This window comes from Elgaria multicarinata, chromosome 3 (genome assembly GCF_023053635.1).
Source record: "Elgaria multicarinata webbii isolate HBS135686 ecotype San Diego chromosome 3, rElgMul1.1.pri, whole genome shotgun sequence".
Lineage (NCBI taxonomy): Eukaryota > Metazoa > Chordata > Lepidosauria > Squamata > Anguidae > Elgaria > Elgaria multicarinata.
Window position 1 is genome coordinate 124,667,313 of NC_086173.1, and position 25,665 is coordinate 124,692,977.

At 40.8% G+C, this 25,665-nt stretch overlaps 1 protein-coding gene across 2 annotated transcripts in view; it reads right to left on the reverse strand.

Annotated features, from left to right (window-relative positions):
- Positions 1-1,125: 1,125 nt before the first annotated feature.
- The window catches only part of GRM7 (glutamate metabotropic receptor 7), a 530,576-nt gene continuing 506,036 nt past the window's right edge, over positions 1,126-25,665 (reverse strand). For both annotated transcript variants that reach the window (XM_063121528.1, XM_063121529.1), the window contains one exon: positions 1,126-2,325. In XM_063121528.1, coding sequence (XP_062977598.1) covers positions 2,276-2,325 — 50 coding nt within the window. In that variant the 3' untranslated portion in view covers positions 1,126-2,275. The remainder of the gene's footprint in view (positions 2,326-25,665) is intronic.

The window sequence follows — 25,665 nt, forward strand, 5'->3', positions numbered from 1 at the left end:
CCTATAGCAACTCATGACACACCGACAGGATACAGAAACCTGTGCATCAAAATGTCTTACACTGTGGCTAGTTATATCCTCAAAGACTTTTGACTGGTATTTACATTTGCTTGGAATCCAGGGAAAGGAAAAGGCTTTTGGCGGAATAATTAGTTATGGGCTCTAATGAGCAGTTCATATTTTTTTTTTGCAGGACTTATCTGTAACTTCTGATGACAGGTGGGGAGGAGTTGGCATCATGCAGGCCAGAGAAATGTAGGACAACAAAAAGAGAAGACTCGGTTCATATCCACTGAAGCATTTCTTCATTTTTCTACTTATTGAACACTAATTGTTATTCAAGAAAAATTCCCACAGACTCTTCTTGGAGCACTGTACTGTTATACAACAGCAATTATCCAAAGGCTGATTTGCAGAACCGTATTTTGTTTATTAGTCTTTAAAGTCAATGGAAGTTTCTCTGTGATTATGGGATGTGGTAAGCCTTGGTTGGCTTCATGATAGCAAGATTTCCATGCATTTGGAATATTTATAAGCATTGACCATACTCTAAGTGTCCCCGCCCCCCAGCCTGGTTTTGTTCTGTACATATAATTTTGAAAGCTACCAGTCACCAGTGTAACATACCTGTAGACTTCCCCTTGGCCATTGGGAGTCTCCAGTTCAGCAGGCAGTCAATTCTGGAATTCATTCCTCCATTTCACAGTAAGAAGTGCCAGAAAGGGTCATTTTCTTATAGCACATTGTCTATCTCTTCTATATCTTGATAAATAAAATGTGCTTTATTCCAAATGTTTATATTTAAAATTGGTTATATTTAATATGATTTTAATAAGGTGCAATCCCAAGTATGTTTAGACAGAAAAATGCCCTACAACTCCCTGCATTCCACAGCCATGCTGGAAGTGGTAGGGCTTTTTTCTGTCTAAACATGCATAGAACGGCGCTCTTAATATGTTCATTCAATTACATTGTTTATGCTGTAAGCCAAGTAGTAGCAGTAGCAGTAATCGTAGCAGACATCTTGAGAAATGTTGAAACAGAGCTGTGGTGGCAACTAAAAAAGCATTGTTAACAATAAATAAAGAAAATTTAACCAAAATGTTTTATTGATACATTCTTGGACAATATCACAGGATTGAGAGTATGGAAAGAGGGGAGTTCTGCGGCAAAGATTGTTCTCACTAAATTGGCACATAAGCAGCAAGATTAACGAAATTACTTATTACAAACAGTATAAAACATACATGCTTTTTCCCTTAGAAGTCTTTTTTTTTAAATCACACTGGTCAGTCAATAGTGGGGCATCAACCAAGAAAAAAAAAAGAACTCTTCAAGACATGTAAAAGCCATTTTCTTTCTTCCAAATACCATAAGAATTCTTGAAATTATTGCAAAATAGTTATATACCTTAATGAAAAGAACGAAATAGAAACACAAATACAAATATCCAACATAAATTTGTTAACATGTACTGTAAAATACATTACTGGCATGCATTCCAAATATCAAGACAACCTCTATCAAAATTCAGCAATCCTTTCTGCTTTCTCTGTTGCCATCAGAATTATGAAAGGCAGAGAATGGAGGTGGAGGTGAAAGGGGAGGGTTGGGAAGAGAGTGAGGGACTTGCTTTGTCAGCACAGTTTTTGGTCTTAAGTATCTTTTTCTCCCTTTTCTTTTAATTAAAAAAATAACGTATCTGAATTGCAGTGGTACAGTAATGATCATACAAGTCATGTACATAAATTCATTGAAATCTCAGGGATTTTTTTTAATGTGCTAAAGTTAGAAAGAACAGGGCTTGCATGATACTGTGCATTCAAAACCAATGGTAAACCTCTGAAACAACGTAGATGGCAATATGCAAAAATCCCTCACAAACTGTACAGAAAGTTCAAAAACTTGCAGTTTGGAAGTACATAGAAAGACAAAATAGCCCCTTGAAAGTCACCATTGCCAAATGCAGTTCACCCAGGAGAAGCTGGGCCTAACTCACGGATCGGAGCTCATCGATCGTACCTCCCATACAAAGAAAAAGGTCCAACACCACAGCCTAACGGCAGTGCCAGTGACTTATTAAGCCAAGAATAATTTAAGGATATTTTTCATAGAGCAGCTGTTCAGAATGCTTGGATCCTCCACAAGAACTGCCTGGCCTTTCAACGCTTCCAGCAGTGCAGACGCTGCAGTTTCAGGAACAGGCCGACACGAGGTTAGGTGGCTGAATGGATGAAAATCTCCATTCTCCCATGACTCCGTCTGATGCAGAGGACTAGATAACCAGGTTGTTATAACTGACATACTTCTTTTTTGCAGCAGGGCCTGCAAGAAAAGGAGCAAGAGAAAAGCAGTCACCCATACAAGGCTCCATTGAACAATCTGCTACGGCTTTTAAATTGGTAAAGATAGGGTGACCAACTGTCAGGGTTTCCCCGGACTTGTCCTGGTTTTTGTTCTTTCCATGGTGTCAGGGGGGATTTTCTATAATTTTCAATAATGTCCTGGAATGACACACCTTCCCCTTTAAGGCTGCCATTAGCATGGCAGGAGGGAATGACATGCTTTCTTGAGGCACATCATTCCCCCACCCCGAGCTTTAATTGAGGTCTTAAAGGGGAAAGTGGGTCATTTGTGGACATTATAGAAAAGGGGCCAATTGGAGTGGATGGTGGTGGTGCAGAATGAAATCCTTTCCCCTCCTCCACTCCAATCGGGTTCTTTAAGGTGGCGGGGGAATAACGTACTTTCTGCAGGACTCAGAAAGCTGCTTCCACACACACACACTAGGTGTCCTCTTTTTTGGTTTCCCAAATATGGTCACCCTAGTAAAGATATACTGACTTTTGGGAAGCAGTTGCCAGACAACGGAAAAGGCAAGGTTGTTTTTTTAAAAACAAACAAACAAGTGCTGCCTTGAGTTCCACTTCTTGGTAGGTGGGGTATAAACAGAGACATGTAGCACTACCATGCACACAAGCCCATAAAAATTACTACCCTGGAAACATTGCTACAAGTCCACCTTCCTATGCGCGCCAATATAAGTCACTTCTGAGACAGCTTGTAAAATTAATAATCCATTCTCTTCTGGTTTCTTTTCCTTCTCAGTTTTTGAAAGTTTTTTTTAAAAAAAATTAATTTTGGCTACTAATCAAATCTTGCCCCTGTATTTCATAACTTATGCACATGGCATGCACAGGTGGCACACACACACACACACACACACACACACACAGAGAGACTAGGGAGGGGAGCTCACCAAAACTTTCCCCTGAACTAAAACCCAAATTCAATTCTGAAATTGATATTTGTATTCATAATTAATATTTTCTGTGATCAGTAGCAATAAATAATAGAAATGAAGGAGATGAATGAAAAGTGCATTAGAACCAAAAGGTTTTGAAAAACAGACATATTATCCCTTTAGGTGCTACAAAGGTCTTGGAACGAGAAGAGGCTTTTAATCATTACATTTATTTATTTATTTATTACACTTATATACCGCTCCCATAGCCAGGGCTCTCTGGGCGGTTTACAGAAATTCTAAAATTGAGGTAAAAACAAGTATACAAAATTTAAAACTCTAAAACACAGAACATACACACATAAAGCATTAAAAACCAATTAAAAACTAAACATGTGGGTAATTAGGATTACATCATGTCCCTGTAACTGTCTTGAGTCTCTCCGGAATGACTATCTGGTCTTCTGTTTTAAGTCAGATGAATAAGAAGATAAGGAACAGCGTAGAAGAGAATAAAAAGGAAACAAGAGGTCGGAAGAAGGAGATGGCAGGAGGGATAATCTTTTGTGTGTCAACTGATTACCAGGTTACAGCAATTGATCATTCAGGGCAATATTATTAAAGTCAAAGTATTCTAGAAAGGCATCTCATACGTCATTAAATTTATGCAACATGTATATGTGTTACTCTCAGTCCACCAATTCAAACAGTTCCACTATCCAATCATCAATAGCCCCAATTAGGCCATTTTGCCCCATGTGGTTAAGTTATCATCAGATCTTCCCTCTTTGGGCCATTCCTCCAAAGCCTGGGGAGAAAGGCAAGCAGAGGATATAGAGATGGGGTCAGCAGGTTCCATCCTGCTCTCCAGTTCTACATGCTTGTAAGAACATGGAGCAGACTGTCAGGTGGAAATTGGGATTTTGAAGTTCCTAAAGCAGATACTAAAAATGCAATCCAGTTTATGTCTAGCATTTAAAAGGAAGCAGCACTGAGTTCAGTGGGACTCTCCGGTAAGGGAGTGTTGCAGGTCTAGGCAGCCCTTTTGTCCTCCAAGGGCTGAATGCCATAATGAATCAGGGGCCACATGCTGGCTGGTGCAGCATTATGCAAGGCAGAGAATGGAGGTGGAGGTGAAAGGGTAGGTTTAGGAAGAGAGTGAGGGACTTGCTTTGTCAGCACAGTTTTTGGTCTTGTATCTTTTTCTCCCTTTTGTTTTAATTTTTTTTTAAATGCCATATGTCTCACTTACACCCTTCCCTTACTCACTCTCACACAAAGTTACCCACTCATTCCCCCCACCCGCTTCTGTCCATCTCAGTGTTGGGAGGTTGTAGACCTCCACTCCCAACGTGTTGCATATTCCCACCATGTGCTTTCCCCCTCCTAGCTGACTGGTTCTGGGAAGAGATGAGAAGTATTCCAATGGGTGCAGTCGTCAGCTGGTCCTAGTGCTAGTCAGCAGGGAGACATGGGATGGGATCTCAGCAATCTCACTGCATGTCTCCCCACTCCTGCCCAACTGATAGGCTCTAGTCATGTTTGGGGTGGGTGGGAGGCAGCCAAATCAGCTACGAAGAGGAGCAGGGGCCCATGAGCTGCATGGAAGGCCTTAGCTAGACCTAAGGATTATCCCAGGCAAATGGAGGGGTCGTCCTTGCCTGCTCCCGGGATCCCCCATGTGTCATTTGGATGCACAGGGATGATCCCGGGACAATCCCGGGATATAGGCCTGGTCTAGCCATGGCCGAAGTCAACCAAGGTCTGCAGTCTTGGTTAACGTCTATGCAGCAAAGGCCTGCATGGACTGAAGGCTGGCCATATGTGGTGTATAGCCTTGCAGAAAACCTGTAACCACTCATTTGGAAGTAAGCCCCATTGAACTCAATGGGATTTACTTCTCAGTAAACAACCATAGGTTCACATCGTTAGTGAGTCAAGCAGCATATTGAATCCATGCAAGGTGTGTCCAAACAACAACAGCAACAAAACCCCGAACCTGCTAACCTGGATCCAGTTCTTACTTGCTATGGGGAAATAACAATTTTCAAGCCTTCTGTAGTGGCAGGTCCCTTGCAAGATGGATTTTTACTGCCACGACCATCCAACAAATGGCTGATTAGATCAAATTAAGTGGTGCCTCCAGTCTGAACTCCAATATAAAACTACTAGCATGTATTAGTCTGTGTTTGCATCAGTGACATGCAATTACTGTGATATTCATTAAGGTAATATTCAATCAGATTAAACTCTTGCATAGGTCTACATTTGATTTTCTACCATTTAAAGAGAAAAGACCTCCCATGTACATAACATGGAGCTTTCAGATTTTGAAGGTGCTTGATCTGTTTGTTATTTTCTAGCTAAGATTACTGGTTTATAGCTAGTTTCCGCTCCGTAGCCCCAAATAAAATGAAATATAGGCCAATTAAAAATCATCAAGATGTGCTGTCTAGCAAACAGTATGTCCGTCATAGGAAAAAAGCACCGCATTTTCATGTTTTAGAACTGCCTTTTACCTCATCATTTAGACAACATAACATTTTCTATGGACTAGAACCATGTAATGTGGCCTTTCATTCCAATTATTTTGTTATGTGATATAAACAGAGAAAAGCAATGTTTTTCTCTTCAAACATGTATATCACACAGCACAATTGTGATGAATCAGACCTCCCTGCTTCTTCTATCTGGAATGGCCAAGCCCAGAAAGTGATAGAGTATTGTGTCCAGTTCTGGGCTCCACAATTCAAGAAGGACGCAGACAAGCTGGAGCGTGTTCAGAAGAGGGCAACCAGGATGATCAGAGGTCTAGAAACAAAGCCCTATGAAGAGAGACTGAAAGAACTGGGCATGTTTAGCCTGGAGAAGAGAAGATGGAGGGGAGACATGATAGCACTCTTCAAATACTTAAAAGGTTGTCACACAGAGGAGAGCCAGGATCTCTTCTCGATCCTCCCAGAGTGCAGGACACGGAATAACGGGCTCAAGTTACAGGATGTCAGATTCCGGCTGGACATCAGGAAAAACTTCCTGACTGTTAGAGCAGTGCGACAATGGAATCAGTTACCTAGGGAGGTTGTGGGCTCTCCCACACTAGAGGCCTTCAAGAGGCAGCTGGACAAGCATCTGTCAGGGATGCTTTAGGGTGGATTCCTGCATTGAGCAGGGGGTTGGACTCGATGGCCTTGTAGGCCCCTTCCAACTCTGCTATTCTATGATTCTATGATAGACCTCAAAATGTATCTCTGCATATTTGAGGTTTCACCTCCCCAGCCCCTAAGAGAAATCACCTGGAGGATGCATCATCAGGTCCTCAATGGGTATTGGTTGGAAAGTTTGAATTCCCTTTTCTGGAAGCTGCCCACTCATCAGAAAAAAATATATCTTTGGTGTTTCAGTTTTACTTTGGTGTGGTTAGCAAACAGGCAACAACTGCCAGCTGTACCGCGGCACCCCAGTGTGGCTTCATCTCCCCCAGCCCATGCCCCAAAAGATAAGAACATAAGAAGTTCCATTGTGGATCAGACCAAGGGTCCATCTAGTCCAGCACTCTGTTTACACACCTATTGACTAGCAACCCACAAACAGGACACGGGTGTAACAGCACCATCCCGCCCATATTCCCCAGCAACTGGTGTATATAGGCTTACTAGCTCTGATACTGGAGGCAGCACAAAGCCATCAGGACTACTAGCCATTGATAGCCTTCTCCTCCAGGAATTTATCCACCACCACCCCTTTTAAAGCTATCTAAATTGGTGGGCATCACATCTTATGGTAGTGCATTCCATAGTTTAACTTTTATTTATTTATTTATTTACAATATTGAAATTGACAATTTCGGGCGGTGTACAAGATAAAATGAAAATAAAAACAGAATAAAACACTTAGAACAGATTTTAAAAGAAGCAAATACAGTGACTCATGGCTGGACATTAAGGAAAGGCTTCCTGGAATAATGATGTTTTCAGGAGGCGCCAAAAGGAGTACAAGGTTGGTGCATGCCTGACCTTCAGAGGCAGAGATTTCCATAGGAGGGGAGCCACCATGCTGAAGGCTCTTCCACTGGTGGACTCCAATCAGAGGATGGATCTATGTGGGACTACCAGGAGCAGACCCTCAGATGACCTCAGTGACTGGGCAGGTTGGTAGGGGAGAAGGCGCTCTCTCAGGTATCCTAGTCCCAAGTTGTTTAGGGCTTTGTACACAAGTACAAGAACCTTAAACCTGGTCCAGTAGCGAAAAGGCAGCCAGTGCAGTTCCCTCAGCAGAGGAGTTACATGCTGGAAAGGGGCAGCTCCAGACAACAGCCGAGCTGCAGCATTCTGCACTAACTCCAGCTTCCGGAGCAGCTTTAAGGGCAGCCCCGCATAGAGCACATTGCAGTAATCCAATCTTGAGTTTACCAATGCCTATACCACCATGGCTAAGCTATCCCTGTCCAGGAGAGGCCGTAGTTGGTGAACCAGCTGAAGCTGGTAAAAGGCACTCTGAGCCACCGTGGCCACTTGAGCCTCCAGCTACAGAGATGGGTCAAAGAGTACCCCGAAACTACGAACCTGACCTTTCAGAGGCAGTGCAACAACCCCAACCACTCCTACCCTTGACACCAGTGTTGGATAGAAGCCAAGATAATTATTTGAATGCATTCTATATTATCAAGTCATTAGATTAATGGATGCGTGCGTGTTTGTGTATGTGTGTGCAATATGGAAAGCAATATTTGTGGGAAATCAGAGGGGTTCCCATTATTTTCAATGTTCAGCGCAGCACATAAAAACAGGTTCCTGCACATGTCTTCCAGCTGGTATTCATATTGCTCTTTAAATAGATCTGAAATCCTGCCAATTTACTGTTCAGGAGCAGAAAATAGGGAATGGGTGCAGTCACTTCCATTCCACCTTTCCCACCCAAAAGCTAATGGACAGGATTTCAGCTTTGTTTAAAGGGATCTGCATATAAAACCTTTGGTGCTCCATGTGTACACTGTAAAATCAGAGCTTATATGTATACGTCTGTTGTACTTACAGTAGTTTTCCTTGCTCATTCAGAGAAATGAGGGAGACAAATGTCTGTTGAAGCTACTGGTTCATTGTTGGTCATCATGGCCTTAGCTAGATGGGGCAAAATCCCAGGGCAATCCCTGGGATCGTCCCTGTGCATTCACATAACACTCAGGGGATCCTGGGATCAGGGAGGGATGATCCCTCCCTTGCCCCAGGATCTCACCCTACCCTTTGAGCCCAGTTTTTCCGCAGTCCCGGGCTGATCCCGAGTCCGCGGAATGTGTGTCTGGGCGTCGTGGTTTGTCCTGGTTCCTCGCAAGGAGCCGGGACCTGCGCATGAGGCGCAGAGCTCCTCAGGAGCACTGTGCCCATCGGGGGTGGGGTGGGGGGGAGTGGCATTTTTTTTAAAAAAAAATCTTCAAGTGTGCATCTTCCCCTTGAAGAAAACAACACTAAAATGGCTGTCGCAACGCCTCTCCCTCTGAGGTTGTCGCACACCGCTTGTGAACAGAGGGGGAGATCTCACGATAAAAATATCGTGAGATCTTCACCCCTCTGTCCCGCTAGACTGGTAGGTCTAGCTAAGGCCCATGACACAAACCTTGACATTTAGAACAGAATGCAACTAATAAATACAATTGGCAGAATATAAGGGGTTACTTTTAGATATCCCCAAGGATTTGCATTTGCTACTAGGTTATGTTTTCCTCCTCTGCACAGGAGACCTATATGCCACACCACTAACTATTTATGAAGTAACTCCCCAAGTTACTTTAAAAGTGGCCAGTTTTTGTGCGGAAGCCATAAGCCAACTGAAATTGATGTTGAACGGTATTATTGAACAATAATATTTTAGAATCAGGTTGGGACCGTTGTGTTTCATATAATGATTTTATGTATTTTATTTTATTGATATGTGTTTATTGTTTTTTTGTTAGATTGGTCTGAGACCGAAATAAACCACATTAATTCAAATGTAATGATTTTTTAAAAATTATATCAAGAGGCTTGAGAAATCCAGTTCCAAAGATCCTCTGGACATGTAGAGGTAAGCATGCATTTCTTTGGGTACTTGCCAGTATATGTATTTTTCAAAAAGCTAAATTTCCCTCTCATTGTATAACCCACCTTCTAGAGAAGGCAAAATCAATTTGCACCACAAAAGTAGCAACCTAAGTTATTGTCCTCGGTGGCAAATTGTTGAACAGCTACTGATTGTTAATGAAACCATGTTGCATGAATAGTGTGATTGTTTCTGTATTATTGTTTGGTTATTACCTACTGCTTTTCAGGACTTCCTTGTGTTAACCAGGGTGTGTGAAATGGCTATGTCATTCACAAGGAATATGGAATAGTGTGATGCACTTAGAACTACTCCTTAGCAGCCTTATTGAAGAAAATGGTTGTTATACCAAAACAAAGTTCTGTGGACTGGCACAAGTTTCATTCATTCTGTGTGTTGTAGTGCCCCCTTGCAAGTGGATGGTGCTTCTTGGTGTGAAAAAGAATGGAACCAGCTGTAACTTTCTAGGCTGCAGCAAAATGCCATAAATCTAATCAGATAGAAACACCTGATAAAACAAGGTCCTGAAAGTAATAAGAGCAATTGCATTAGATGTCATCAGATGTACACACAAAACGGCTAGAATGGATTACACACTGGTGTTGGGTTTTGGAGCTTTCCAATGACTGATATGAAATAAAAGGCTCTGTAGCAGAGTCTCAGCTCTGTAGCACGAACATTCTGTTGTGATGCTGCTGAAAAGTTACGGCCCTAAATGTTGCATTGAAAAAGGAACGAAACAGATTAGGGTAAAACTAAGAGTGTTTGCTGAGTCTGTCATGGTACAACAATGCACAGAAATATGTAATTAATAGCAGCAGATGGCATTTTAAACAATGTTCAGTCCACAACCAGAAAATGCTCCACAGATGTGAATGAATGAAGCTGCTCATCACAACAATGAAATAAGGATCACTCTTTACACTAATTTTTCAATAGGCCTTCCGAATGTGTCTCTTAGAAAGACCGAAGTAGTCCACTTGGTGCTTGACAACCTCCTGTTCTTGCTGTTCCAGGTTAACACTAGCAGGCCTCTATGCAAGGCTAGTGGCCTGCTGCACATGGTTTGGTGGATCAGAACTTGCTCACATGCCTGGTTTAACTTTATACAGTTTATCTCCTTATATTGGTTGGGGTGATTTACTAGTTAGATTAGGCATCCACTCCTACAAAATTGTTCAGCCATCACAGTACATGAATTTCAAACTAACAAACTAACCCTGAAACTACCCTAGATACCAACAATTTGATCCTGAGCCTGGTCCTGGCTAGAAGAGTTCTGTATCCTTTCTTGAAGCACAGTATGGATCTGCCCAATGAATGGGGGTTTATTTAGTTGAATGTATAAATTTGCTTCATCCCACAGGCAAATGTAAAATATCCCACTTCCCTTGTGTCTGGCTTAACCTGAGCTCCTATTTGCAAAACACATTTGAAATGGCTTCCAAATTTCCTCTGCCACACTTTTAAATACTTTTAAAAGGCTTTTAAAGTGTGTGTGTGTGTGTGTGCGTGTGTGTGTGTTGGACAATGCTTTAGGTTGTTTACTTTTGGGGGTGAATTTAGTTTGGGGTGTTCTTTAGTCTTTTGATTATTTTAATTTTGGTGGAAAGGCAAGGTTGAAAGTGTTCAGTCAAATAATTATTCCACGTAGACTTTCTTATATTTATCCCCAAAGAAACAATGTGCTCTTGGTGATTATCTCACTCACCTCACATTAATAAGCCAGGAGTACAACTGCCCATTGCTGCCTTAAGCCTTAGCTGACCAAAGCAAACATTGGAAGTAACCCATAGCGGCCTCTTACCCATTCCTAACTTCTTTAGCCAGTTGACATTTTTACAGTGCTTCAAAAGTTCCACTTTGATTCTCATTCAACAGGTGTGCTGTGGATAAGTGTGGGTGCTGTGTCAGAGCCAGAGTGTGTATGGGCACATATGAAAGAGACTATTATAGAATACTGAATAAGAAACTCTGAAATATGACCCAATCATCTTTGGAAATTAAATCAATGTTAGATTTCCTCTTAACCTATTTTCTTGTTGTTTCTTGATAGCTATAAACATTTGATGCTGTTTCCTGATGGTAACATAATATTATCCACTTATCAGAATCTAGTTGTAGCCTTCAGTACGCCACTACTTACACAAAAGCAAGAGTAAACCAAAACAACACTAATATTGGAAAATAATCTGCTTGTGTACGCTGAACACCTCCCATGCTTCAAGGAAAACCTAATTTGTACTGCAAGATGTAATACTTGAGACAGTTGTTGACATGGCTTTAAAAAGATTCATTTGCAGCTTGTCTTGAACTGAGGTAAACGGAGAAACAGGCAGCCCTGTTATGGAGCAACAAGAAAATAGTCTGTGAGATTTGTAGTTAACTTTGGAGTAATTTAATTTCTTGTGCATTTGCCCATTCTGGGCCTCCCATACAAAGAAAGCAAGGTAATTTACAACATCCAAGGCTGCTTAATGCTGTAGTATTTATTCATTTTGCTGAGGCAGTTGTAGGACTCCTCTAATCAGATTGTTTTAAAGCGTATATTAAATTCAGACGCTTTCAAGCTCCTCTAAGGAACTTCAGGCATACCAAGTGTCCACAGCAGCAAGATGATAAACGTTTTGTTTTTTTCTGGTTAAATGACCACCCAAACAGAAGCATGTTTAATAATGATGTTTTATGAAGGACGTACAGGAGGCACTGAAGATTAACAGAATGCAAGCTGCAGCACAACATCGTGCCCATGAGGACCCTGCTCTTCAGAAGGATGCAAATGAAGAATGGGATGATGAATGCTTTTTCCAGGGATGCTGCTGTGCTGAATTCAGACAAAATAAAACGCCAGCAGTAGGAGCCATTAAGGAGTACATATATCCTAATAATTACCACCACACACACACAGAAAACCAAAGAAGCTTCCTTTTCTCAGCATAGGAGAGTCTACCATTGCTTTAATAAGGTAGGAGAAATGGGGGAGCTGTAGATTTGCAGTAAACCACTTGTCTGGTGCCTGAGGTTTGAAACAGCATTCATACAGTAAGGCACCTTACTGGTGGAGGAATGAAGTTTAGCCTAGTTAGGGACTGGAACGTAATGCCCTCATAAAAATATTAATTCCCAAATTACCCAGGACCAAAGTAGGGATGTATGAGAAATTTGTTTCAGTTCATTTTTTTTTACCAGAATTTATCCAATTTGCACCTCCTGGACATGGACACAATCTGCAGTCCAAGTCCATGCACTTCATAGCTTACAATGTGATTTATGGACCAAAAAATGCATTCGGCAGCATGCGTACATTTGAAAACTGCACATGAAAAATGCATGCTTTTGAAAACTGCACACAAACATGCTTTAAATCAATGAGAAGAATGTGTACATTTCAAAGAAGGGCACAATTTATGAGTACGTTTGGGAAATATGTACAGACATTTGCACGAAAAAACAAAGTTTGCAATCTGATATGAACATGTTTTGAGGTGGAATTTAGAGAATGTTGATGAACTCAAGTTTTGTTTGTATGCACACCCCTAGACCAAAGATAGGGAGGTCCTGTGGATACCTGACTTTCTTGAATATTTCAGGCCCCTTCCCAGAATGTCCAATCTTATTTTTTAAAAATAATAATAATAAAGTCTCTAGCTCCAGTGCATTGGTCAGCAGGATGATTGACAAGCACTTGGCCTTGATTTTTACACTTATTAAAATGTTCATGGGAGAGCAATTTTATGGCCTCTAGATACTTCATAGGATATTACAGAGGACATAGGATACTTCAGACTCCTAGATTAAGAGTCTGAGCTTCCTGCCCCCTTCCTCACCCCTTCACAGCTGTTTGGTTTGGTTTCAATGACTGAAGATAAAGTGGTTAAGGGTAGAAAGGAGAAATATGTTCCTTTTTCTAGAGGGTTGTGCTTGAGGGGTGACACATTGTACATATTGTGATCTGTTGGAGTGACATGTTACCACTGAGATGGGAATCTGAGGTCAGGGTTCTATCTTACATAGAAGAAGGTTGGATCAAAATTGGTACCATCTGATTGGAGGACAGCTAAGCATTCTAAAAATGCTGTTGGTCCTGAATTTGAACAGAGTAGGGTGATGAAATGTTGGCCACACCAAATGTGATTGGTTGGACGGTTCTGCCAGAGCAAATATAAGGAGCTGTTGAGAGGCATCTGGGGAAGTTCATCTGGAGAGTACATTAGGAGTTGTCTCTGTTAGAGGCTTGGGGCCCGAGGAAAACATCAGCCTGGAAGAAGAGCAGCTGCAAGGCCAGGAAGCTTAGCTAATTGCTGAGAGCATGTGAAGCAGAAACAGGAGTTCTGCAAGTGAGGAGAGGAAGACTCCTGGAGTAAAGTTCAGATGACCCATGTCAGCTCTGCATGTCAGAGGCTTGTGACTCAGCTGGCAGCAGTGGGCCAAAACACAACAGCTGCTGGACCAAACTGAAGACTTCAGGCGAAGCCTGATGAACAGCCTTCAAATTTCCAGTCTCTAGTCAAACCCTACAGAGAGAAGACTTATCAAGCCCTCATTGCTATGGCTCTGAGTTGACTGGGATGGAGCTTGATAGGGGAATTGGCTTAAGTTTGGTTAGGGTTACAAACTGGGGTTTCCATAACCTGGAAACAATAACTCTGTAAAAACTCATTCCCAGAGTAGCAGAAATCATAAATAATCTCTCTTGTTTAGTTCCTTCTTAATAAAATATGCTTTATCTTGATTTCTTATACCTGTTCCCCTGATCTATTTGTCTCACACTTAATGATGATCTACCTTAGAAAAAAGGGGTTTATTAAATAAAGGGGTGTAGATTTATGATGGCAGCAGAAGTGAATGGTGGGACTGACCAGTGGTGAGGCATGGATCCTCCACAATTGGTGGCTATAGCAGAGGGATTGTTCCAGTGAGAAGGGGTATTCTTTCACAGGAACAAAAAGACGTCATTCTTAATTTGCTCCAGTCCAACAAGGTACAACCTCAAATTGTGGCAGAACTCTTTATATATACCTGCAGTATAGGTATCTGAGGAATATAGGCTAAATTGTCACTGCAAATAGGATCAAATTAAGCTGCTCTAGACACAGCCTGAAAAGCTGAAAGAAACTATAATGGCATGAAGGAAAGAAGGGTTGAAGGTTGCCTAGCAACTATTACCATTTCTGTGCATGAGATGAAGGCAGTTCAAACTTTGGAATTTTCGATATTTGTTTCTTGGAATGTATAGGGAGCTTTTCAATTTCACCATGTCACAAAATAAACTAGCTACCATTGTTAGTGGGAGGAGTAGGCTACTGACATTTTGAGAGCAATCTTTTCCTTCCTTTTTTCTTTTTCTTTTTTCCTCTTATGGCAGCTAGGCAGAAAAGAATGTTAGCGTTTCAGGGCCTGTCCCTCAACAGAAGCCAGATCATGTTAAGGCTCTGAGACAAGAACTTGCCAGGCTCAGCTCTCTCTGTGGCTTGTAGACATGATGCTGTAGCCACTTTAATCATTGTTATGTTTCAGACTTACCAGCTCATTCTGCTGTGAGCACCGAATGACCACCAGTCCCTGTCATGCCAAAGCCCAGATCTGATCACTGAGCATGAAAATATAGGATGTTTCTCTGTGCTGGTGGGTGTGGGGGAGACTACAGAAGCACCAAAAGCCATTTCATTCACAATGTTCTGAAACAAACCAGCATATTCCTTCCTAATTGTTCTCCTTGGAAACAATTCAGACTATGGATATCGACTGCAGTGTTAGCTGACTGAGATGTTTTTTTGGGACTGTGTAAGATCCACTGTTCCTTTCGGGTGTCACGCTACAATAGGTGTTACTTCACGGCCGGCAGTTGTTTTGTACAATCTCTCATTGGAAGTTGAAGCATGGCAAATTGAAGGAAAAACAACATGATTTTATGCCGGCAATGCCTCTCATGTGCTTGTACATTAGACCTGCATTTTGATTCACCATTGTACACCGACAACCAGGTAGTTTTATACACACTGATTTGAAATGCCTCTGTAGAGATAACATTAAAATCCACTTATATGCTTAACTGATCTTTGCCTCCTCATACTTGAGTTTCTCCTACGAAATTCCATATATATATTCTACTCGTTCCTTCAGCACTGATTGCCCTTGACAACATGGCACCTGCTTTAAATTCAGGAAAGAGTACATTATTCAAATGGTTTTCTAATAGGGATGCAACAAATATTACTACTTTTTGTTTTGGGGACTAAAAATCAGATAACAGTTGAGAATGAAATTTCAGTCCTATGCATGCCAACTTAGACGTAAGCCCCATTGGAGTTAATGGATATCTGAGTTAAGTGAGTATATTATTTCAGACATATCTGAAAAAAGCCTTAACCGACATTCAACAAAAATGCACATATGAATGTAGATTCCATCTATCCATTATTTTTAGTGACATTTATATTTGAAAGTAGGGATGTTGGATAAACCTATAACTGATTAAAATGAGTTTGGATTTCTATTAATCTGACCTGTAGATTTCACAGCAAAAAGTTTTCAGAGTCATGTGAACTGGTTTTTGGTGTGGGTATGTATGTTTTAACATTGAGGGTTCCCTTCCCTGGAAATGTGCATTAGCACAAATGTTCAATTTCAAATGGGAATAAAATTTGCATATACCCCAGATTCTGTTAATGAACAGGCAATGGAACAAAAGATGACTGACAATCAAAACCTGCACATCCCCTTTTAACAAAATCTGTACATCTGTATTTGAAAGAGAACCCACATTCATACATGGCAATTTGCTATGTGTAAATAAATATCTGATAAATGGGTAATAAGAGTGAGATGTATGAAAGGAAAATAGGGGCCTGATATTGAGAGGAAAGTAAAATGCGTTGCCTCCACCAAAAATGCCCCCAAAGTCCACCATTCTATTTCCTAGCCAACTGGCTTGTCTGTAGCTTCGTGGTACGTGACCCCTGCTCTCATCATACTTGGCCAAGAGTTGTCTGATTGTACATCCCATTGTACCGATGACAGTGTGTTGCTCTTTTAATTATAATATACAGTGCGAATATTTTGAAAACGTTAGAATATCAAGCTCTCTGGGAAATGTCTTTCAAAACTGTATCACCTTTACCGTCATTGCTTTCACACTGAATGGTGGCATGCACATTTCTGTCCTTAACACATCTCACAAGCAATTAGTCAGTTCATTTATCAGCATTTAGAAACTTTGCTTGCAAAGCTCATGAGCAATTGTACCTTCAACCCAAGGAATTGTGGTTTAGGTCAGTTCATACCCAGCAGAAATACATCTGCTAGCTAAGTATCCCCTTCTAGAATGTCACAAATAGAATTGTTTCTTACCGTTGCTTTAAAGGCATACCAAGCAGCACGGGTGCTCAGTTCTGCTTCAGCTACGAATCCAAAGCTCTACATTTTCAATACAGGGGTGTATCCTCATACCACATCTGCAGCTGATACTGCTGTTTCTTTTATCAGACTTACTATAGCAAGTTCCTCATGCAGAAAGCTGTCACCACTGACTGAAAATGTAATAACAGGGAGCTTGTGGATGGATTTCCCCCTCTTGTGCAAGACGACCAGTTATTTTTTGCCAATACTGAGTAGCCCACAGAATCAGATTGTAATTGTAAGCATTGAACTCTGTTATCAGACATGGATGTATACTTTAATTAGGGTGTGGGCACTATTTAGATTGATACATACGACTTGCATTGAGTGTCTTTGGTTCCATTCAAGGACACTAATATGATCTTAGTGATGCTCTAATGAACCTGCCATTGGCATTCCTGAGTTTACAATATTATCAAACTTCTGTTTTTGAGAGGCTGGGTTAAATGGCAAAGGCTGAAAGACCATAATCCCACTAACAAAGGGTTCTTTCAACAGAAATAAGTCTGAAATTCTATAGTTTAGAATCCAATGAAAATAAAGTAGTTAATGTGAAAAGTGTGCCAAGGATAGTCAAGAAAATTGGTGAGACCACAGGCATGGCTAGACGCGGGGGGTGGAGGGGTATGATATCGCAATTTTATGATTGCGAAATCATCCCTCTCATCTACACATGGCGCATGATGTCCCAGGAGGAAGAGGATGTCGCGGCTGCCATTTTGTTTTGTTTTTTTCCATCGGAGAGGAGCGCACGAGCGCTTCTGCGCAAAAGGTAGGGTTTTTTTTAATAAAAAATATTTTTCTGATCCCCCCACCCCACCCCCAATGGGCACAGAGCTCCTGAGGAGCTCTGCGCCCAGTGCCCCAGCTCATCACGGTTACTCGTGAAGAGCCAGGACAAACCGTAACGCACAGCCACATGTCCCACGGTCTTGGAATCATCCCGAGATTACGGGAAAAAGGGGGGAAGGGTAGTGTGATATCCCGGGGCAAGGGAGTGATCATCCCTCTTGCTCCCAGGATCCCCTGTCCATCATGTGGACACAGTGCCGATCCTCAGCTGATCCTCAGGATATCGCCCGGTCTAGCCATGCCCTCCATTTCAAAATCAAAGTATTTGATGCTCCATTCCATCAAAGACTTTGTATTTGTGGGTCTGGGGAGGTTGAGGATGTTTCCCACTAATTACTAAGATGTCTCCTCTATGACCATCATAGCCATTGCTATTATTCTCCAATGCCGAACATACTCCTCTTAGAACAGATATGTACTCTTCATTCTGGCAGTGATGTTTTTACCACCCCAGGGACATTGTACAGAAAAAAAATGGCTGCCCCAAGGACTTGTTAAAAAAAGGAAAGGAAAAAAGATCTACCACCTCATGGCAATGTAAGCATTTTTTTTTAAAGACTTTAAAAACGGGATGGAACAGATTTAAGAATAAGAGGATGTAAAACCAGCACAACTGAATTTACACTCATCAGTCCATCCGTACCCAGAATGAAGACTAAGCACAATCTTATGGAAGAATTACTCCTGCAAAAGTAATACCCAACAAAGGAATGTATCACTCAAAAGCTCTGCATTAATAGATTTGGGGGAATCAAGGAACAAATTAAAAAAATGAAACAAGTTGTCATAGCCATCTATATTGCAGGAAATAATGTTCTAAAAGAAAAAAAAGGCCTTTCTAATGTAATTAATGGAAAACAAGAGGTGTTGGGGTTATTAATATTTTGACAGACTGCAATCAGCAGTCATCTAAAGACAATTGAATGTCTTTTTTGAAGTAGTATGCATTTGGCTGTTGATGCCCCTTTCCTGCTCTAAGCAGATTGTGTATCATTTGAAGAAAATATATATTTTATGGTTTGCCATCTGGAGTATGGTAATATCTATTGACTGTATAGACAGCTAATCAATGCCGTGTAGAGAGTCAGTACGAAATCAGCATCCTCCATATGGCATCGTTAGTATAGACAATAACTAAAAATAATTTACAATGTACTTTCAGCCCAGAAAACCCATCCATTTGTACTATGAAGGCATTTGCTTCAACCTAAGGACCCATCACCACACTATCGTTGAGCTAAATCCGCTCACAGTCATATTTATAATTAAACAGATAGCCATTAAAATAAAGTAAGTGTATCTATAGCCATGTCAAATGGCTTAATAAAATTTACTTCTGGTAAAGTAAATGCAGGTATAAGCCCTCTGGACCTATACATAAAACCTTTCTGAGGAATTCACAACTCAAATGTATCAGCTTTCCCTGCACAACAACCAGAATAATGACAGTATTTACTGTATTTTCAGTATTCACTGAAAAAATTACTTACTATTAATAAATAATTACACATAAACCATGACATATCCAGATTAGAAGCTGTACAGAGAAATTATCTTCCCATTAGTGTTGAGCTGAAAATTTCAACCATTCCATTTTTGGCATTTCATAGGAGGTGAGGGGGGAACGAAAACTGAGGCAAAAGAGACTGGGAGGGATGAGAATTTCAGAGAATTTTCTGCTTTGAGAGAGGGACAGGGTTTTCACATACCTTTTTAAATGTAGCCAGTTGTTGAGGGGGGTCTTCTTTCTTTCTTTCTTTCTTTCTTTCTTTCTTTCTTTCTTTCTTTCTTTCTTTCTTTCTTTTTAAAAAAACACTCCTGGCATTTTCAAGAACCCAGAAATTCTTCCTGACTGCTTATTTGAGATGGTGAGGTCACTTGGGGCTTGTCTACACTGGGTGATATCCCGGGGATTGTCCTGGGATCATCCCTGTACATCCACATGCCACACAGGGGATCCTGGGAGCAGGGAAGGGAGATCTCTGCATTTCCCTGGGATATCGCCATACCCTTTCTTTGCGACCTTTCCAATGGTCCCGGGATGATTCCAAGGACTGCAGGTGGTGTGGCCGCCCAGCTCAGCTTCCTCCCTCTTCCTTGCAAGTAGCGGGTGTCATCAGAGTGAAGGAACCGGGATGGGAAGAGTCCAGGGCCGTCTGAGGTGGGGTGGGAAGCGGGGTCTGGCCTTTTTTTTTTTTTTTTTTACTTACTTTTGTGCTGGAGCAAAAAATTAAATAATAGAAAGAAGGCCCTCAACAACCAGCTACATCTAAAAAGATCTGTGTCCTCAAGGCCAAAATTCTCTGAATGCCCCCCCTCCCTATGAAAGAGGCAGAAAAGACAATGCCACATTCGCAGGCAGAGAGAAAGTTTCCAAAAATAATTGTAGATTTTGGCCCAGGCCAGTACTACTTTGCATAGGCAAGAGGCTAAAGGCCAAAATAGATGTGATGGTAATTGCCAGACTGACAAATTTATTTATTTATTTATTTTATTACATTTATATACCGCCCCCCAGCCGAAGCTCTCTGGGCGGTTTACAACAATTAAAAATAGTAAACATTAAATGTTTACTAATAAATCAGAGCCATGGGGAAGCACAAGCAGCCTTGAGACTGTCAGGGCATGGAGAGCACTGAATTCTTTTTGTCCCCATTAGGGTCCCTGCAAAAAAATCTTTTCTGCAAAGCTTCTATTTGCCTTTCAGTGGAAGCTCCAATTGGCACCAATGGAAGCTTCACTTTAAATGCAAAATAGGAGGTTTGGACAGGTGATTTCTGTCAGGACCATGGCAGGGAGTGAAAGAATTAAATGATCCTGCTTTACCATCCATGGTCCCAAGGCTGCTAAGGCATCAAAAAATGTGCAGGTTAAACACATAAACAGAATTAATTATATTGTCCCTAGTTATGTTTCGATAATGTTGCAAATATTTGGTGAACTACTCAAATACCTCTATTAATCCCAATTTGGTTGCAATCAATGGAGCATCTCTCAGCCTCTGCCATTTACAGTTATTGATGTTCCAAAAATGGGACAAAAATGGAACACAGGCTACAAATGAGTGATTAGCTGGGAAATCCCAGCCAGGTTTTATTTACTATTTATTTTTATGCAGGTATGACTATATTTGGGGATTCCATTAGAAGGCAAAGTGGCCTTCTTGTTGTTCAAAGTAGAAAACCATTTAGCTTTGATGGATACATTAAGTTTTGTTGAGTTCCATTCTTTGGTACGCAAAAGACCCCCAATATCTGTTCTATGGCAGAGGGTCTTAATAAATCTGTAGCTACATTGGTGCATTGTGATTGCAACAAAGATGCATTATTCAGAAACACAACCAATTCACATCATTTACATTAAACCTTAAGCGCCTCTAATTAAAAAGCATAAATCACAGAGACCCATTTCAATGTAAACTGTCTTAAGACTGCTGAATATGCCTGTTCTCATTTAAGTTCTATTGACTTGAGAGATAACAAAGGCTTGCAAATTACTTTCACACATTTAAACAATGTCATTAACTATGTTCTTTTAGAGGACTGTTGCCTTCTCCACTTTTATATTTAAGCAACAGTTTAAGCCAGGCATGAAAATAATTTACATAACATTCACCTGCTGCCTTTTAAAAAGCAAAAACAGAACCACTTAGGCTTGCTGTTTTGTTTTGTTTTTTAGCCTTTCCATTCTGCTGGAAGATGGCTTGATTGATGAAGCTCAGAATCTACAATTTCCTTTATTAGTTAGGTATTAAATTTTTAGGGTGACCATATGCAAAGGAGGACAGGGCTCCTGTATCTTTAACAGTTGCATAGAAAAGGGAATTTCAGCAGGTGTCATTTGTATATATGGAGAACCTGGTGAAATCCCCTCTTCATCACAACAGTTAAAGCTGCAGGAGCTATACTAGAGTGACCAGATTTAAAAGAGGGAAGGGTACTTACAGCTTTAACTGTTGTGATGAAGAGGGAATTTCACCAGTTTCCCCATTTATACAAATGACACCTGCTGAAATTCCCTTTTCTATGCAACTGTTAAAGATACAGGAGCCTTGTCCCCCTTTGCATATGGTCACCCTAATTAAATCAAATTACTACAGTATAATAATTTCCAGGGTCACACTGGAGCAGCAAAATAGGAAGTTTCTTGAGAGTGCACAAGACAAGCCTCTCAATAGTCATCAGGCCAGTACTGCATGATCATTCAGACATTCCATTGGAGGTTGGAAGAGTAACACAATACAAACTCATCTGTACTAACTCTTATGCTGCAGTTTCCTATGCAAGGAAGGGGAGACGCTGCACGGAGGATGCCCAATTGGGGCAAGAGAGTGCAAAGAAATTTATTACAGCTTTGTAGTTTCGTATGTCCTTCTACCTACACTATACTACATGCAAATTCAAGTAATTAGAAACTGGGAAATGAGTGTAGTGCCATTACGCTTCTGCCCATGCAACTACTAACTACAGATCTTATCAGAAACATAGAAAAGGTGAATCATGAGAGCCAACATGGTGTAGTTGTTCGGCATCTTGGACCTGAAATGAAATCCTTGTCTGCAAAGACTTTATATCTGAGCTTCACCAACCTAGGATTGATATGATGACAAAATGGGATAATCCCACAATGATGCCCAGAGCAACCTGGATGTAAAGTTACAATACAAATATACTAACAAAATATATAATTCCAGCATTAATACACTCCATAAACATTCATTAATTCACTCCATATCTACATGTTATCATCTTCATCATAACAGAATGCTTATAGCCATTCCTATATATTTTACATAAGTAGTGTCTCCTCCCTCCTCTTTGCTATCTCCTTGCAATGGGTTCCATGAATGTCTTTCTTTCTAGGGATGCATATATTATTATTATTATTTTAGCAGAATTTACCCAATTCCCACCTTCTGGAACTGAAAGGATTCACAGGAAAAAATGGATTTGAAAAACGTGTACATTTGAAAAATGTACATGATATATAAAAGTGCTTACAAACATGCTTTAATCAATGGGAGAAAAATGTGTACGTTTGAAATGTATGAACAACTGATATGTAGATTTGGAAATGCATGCATGAAAATGTACACAAATTTTCATACCAAAAGAAGAAGAAGAAGAAGAAGAAGAAGAAGAAGAAGAAGAAGAAGAAGAAGAAGAAGAAGCAGCAGCAGCTGCTGCTCAGAATCTGATGCAGGCACAAGATGCAACACGGTGGAATTCCAGGAACCTAGATGAGCTCTCCTGATTCACATATTCCTATTCGTTACTTCTTTTTTTTAATCAAGTGGTTAAGACTTGGGGGAGGGGCAAACTGTATTGTAATTCATTATCCACATTAATTTCAGTAAAGCTTTTGAATAATTCCCTGATGGATTATGCCCTTAGTTCAAAGTGTCTTTATGTATAACTGTAATATTACAGCTGGTGCCCAAATTCAATAAATACAGTTTTTGCAGTACTAACTCATTTTCTCACTCTAGCTCATTTATCTCTTTAACATATTTCAGCTGAAGAAAAAAATGCAAATTCGCAGATGTTTTCATTCTAAATTCTTGGCTAAGATTTCTTTTTAATGCCTTAGTTCATGCAACACTGGACACAGTAGCAGCCCAGCCATTTATTTGCAATGATGAGTGATTTGCATTGTCTTAGAGCACACATGCTTATGTACCTAGATCAAACTGTACAAATATCTTTATGGAGTGTTTATGGATCCACTTTTGATAATGGATAAAATCGTTCTTCTTCTTCTTCATGTTATTTTCAGTGTTCTTGTGAAGGCCATCAATACATTGACAAGGACCTCTGGTTGACACAAGGTTTATAAGCACAATGTCAAAGAAACTTTTGAATGCTAAATGCAACTCAGTTAGGCTTGCCACCTTCTTTTCCTGGAAGAACCACTGCACCTTTAACAATTGCACTGAATTGTTAAAGCAGAGATGCAGACTATATGGCTTCCCTCTTCACTGCAAGAGGCAGAAAGTACCTCCATCTACTGAAACTCTGCCTTTCAAACAGCTGTTAATAGCACAGAACCACTTTCTTTAGGAAATGAAAACAAAGGAAAGGAAAGATGGCAGTGGTATAGTTGCTATACACTGCTAACAAAGCAAAAAATTAAGTATTGATCAAAATATTACTGAAGCCATAAATATCTAAACAAATCTGTTTGCTTCACAGCACACATTTGCATAAGACAGCATATACACAAGGGGACAAGTGGCCATTCTGGGCACTCATTGGGCTGTCCAGCGGCTTGTGCAGCAAGTGGGGTGGGATGGGTCCATGGACCCTAGTCCAGCAGGCCAAGTGTAGGGGGGGGAGTCCCTCAGAACTTTAGGGATGTTGCAGGAGCCCAATATGGATGTGGAGTCCGACAGACTCCCCACCCCCCATATTGACTGCTCGCAACATCCCTAATTTACATCTTTTCTCATTTGTGAGTTTTGTCATTTCCTATGGAGCACTCATGCGCGTAAGACAAGCCTGCTCCAAATGTTAATCTTATCAACAGTCCCCTGCCCACTCTCATGCTCACTGAAAGCATCGATCCATTTTTTTTTTAAAAAAAGCCAAAAGGATTTAATTACAAATGAGAATGTGAATAATTTTAGCCAATTTATCTAGCTGCTCTAGCGTAGAAAATCAGTAGATATGAATGCAAGCTTTATCCACTTGCTCAAATGCCAAATTGTTGCTACTGTGATGTCTGAACTGCATTGCTGAAGGCCTTGTTTCTAGCTTTTTCTTAAAGGCCGATATATGATCTTCATAGCCTGATAACTTACAGGAGGCTTCTTCTCCCCAAAAATATGATAGGCATAATATCAATTAGCAGTAACTATGGCAACAATTCATCTGTGTCCTCATTCAACAGCAAGTGAAAATGGTATATTTAGACACGAGGTGCTCCTGTGTATGGCTGCGCTGCATCCTGGATCTAAATGAGTTTTCAGGGAACAACTGAAAGCACAATTTGATCCAGGTAATTGACTTGTGGTCCTTTGACTGTTGTATCATTTTCATAGAGGGAGCTTTTAAAAATGAAGATGTGCGTGGTACACCGTTCAGTCACTTTATTTCACCCTCCTACACTTTATTATTGCGTTTCCAGACATACCTCCCTATCTGCCTTACCATTTTAACAGAACTGGATTGGGGAGAGAGGAGGGGCTGTTGTGTTTAAATGAACCTTAAACACAAGTATAGATTGTGTATAAGGCCCTTTTAAGGCTGACATTTGCACAAATGGGACATTTATGGACAAGAACAAGCCACCCTTTTTGAGGAAAAGGGTAATTCGCTGAGAGTCGGGCAAGCACTAGGGTCCATGGACTGGCATCAGGGGTACAGAGCTGGTGCTTTCTGGTATCTGCGCCATCCCTATTGGAATGATTGCTTGGCTCCATTATTGCTTCAAAATTAAGCAAAAATGTCATAGAATCATAGAAGCAGGGTGACCGTATGACAGAAAAAAACCAGATTTGTCCAGATTTCTGGTAACAAATCCAGGAGGGGGAGGGGAAATCCAGATTTTTCCCATCTTTCCCAGCTAAAGGGCAGCTCTACTTTAATAGGAATTATAACTCTGTCAATTTTAAAGATAAAGACATGAAACTTGGCACAATGGTAGCGCTTATGTAGGGCTTTAGCAATACCAAATTTGAAACATCCGTTCATCCATTGATTTTTAGGAATTTTTAAAATTTTAGGATTTAAAATTAATTAAATTTCCGGTTTTCCTGTTGCAGATTTGGTGGGCAGTCGGGTACCTGGAGCTCAGCAGAGGCAAGGCATCCACAAATCAAATTGTGGGAAAGGAGAGATCAGTCAAAGCAGCCCACAGGGCAAAACAGAATAGGCCAGAGGCCTTTTTCTCAAAGTTCCACATCATGGGCGATGAAGGGTCATCCTTAGAGAAAAACTCTCATGGCCAACAGTGAGGTGCCCGTCGAGAGAGAGGCTCTCTTCTTTGTGGATGCCCTGTTGCTGCGAATGTTGGAACCTGGCATATCATTGCTTTGCTTCACTACCACTTCCCTTCAACTTCACTTTGTACACTTGTGAGCTAGGCTCTGTCTGCACTGC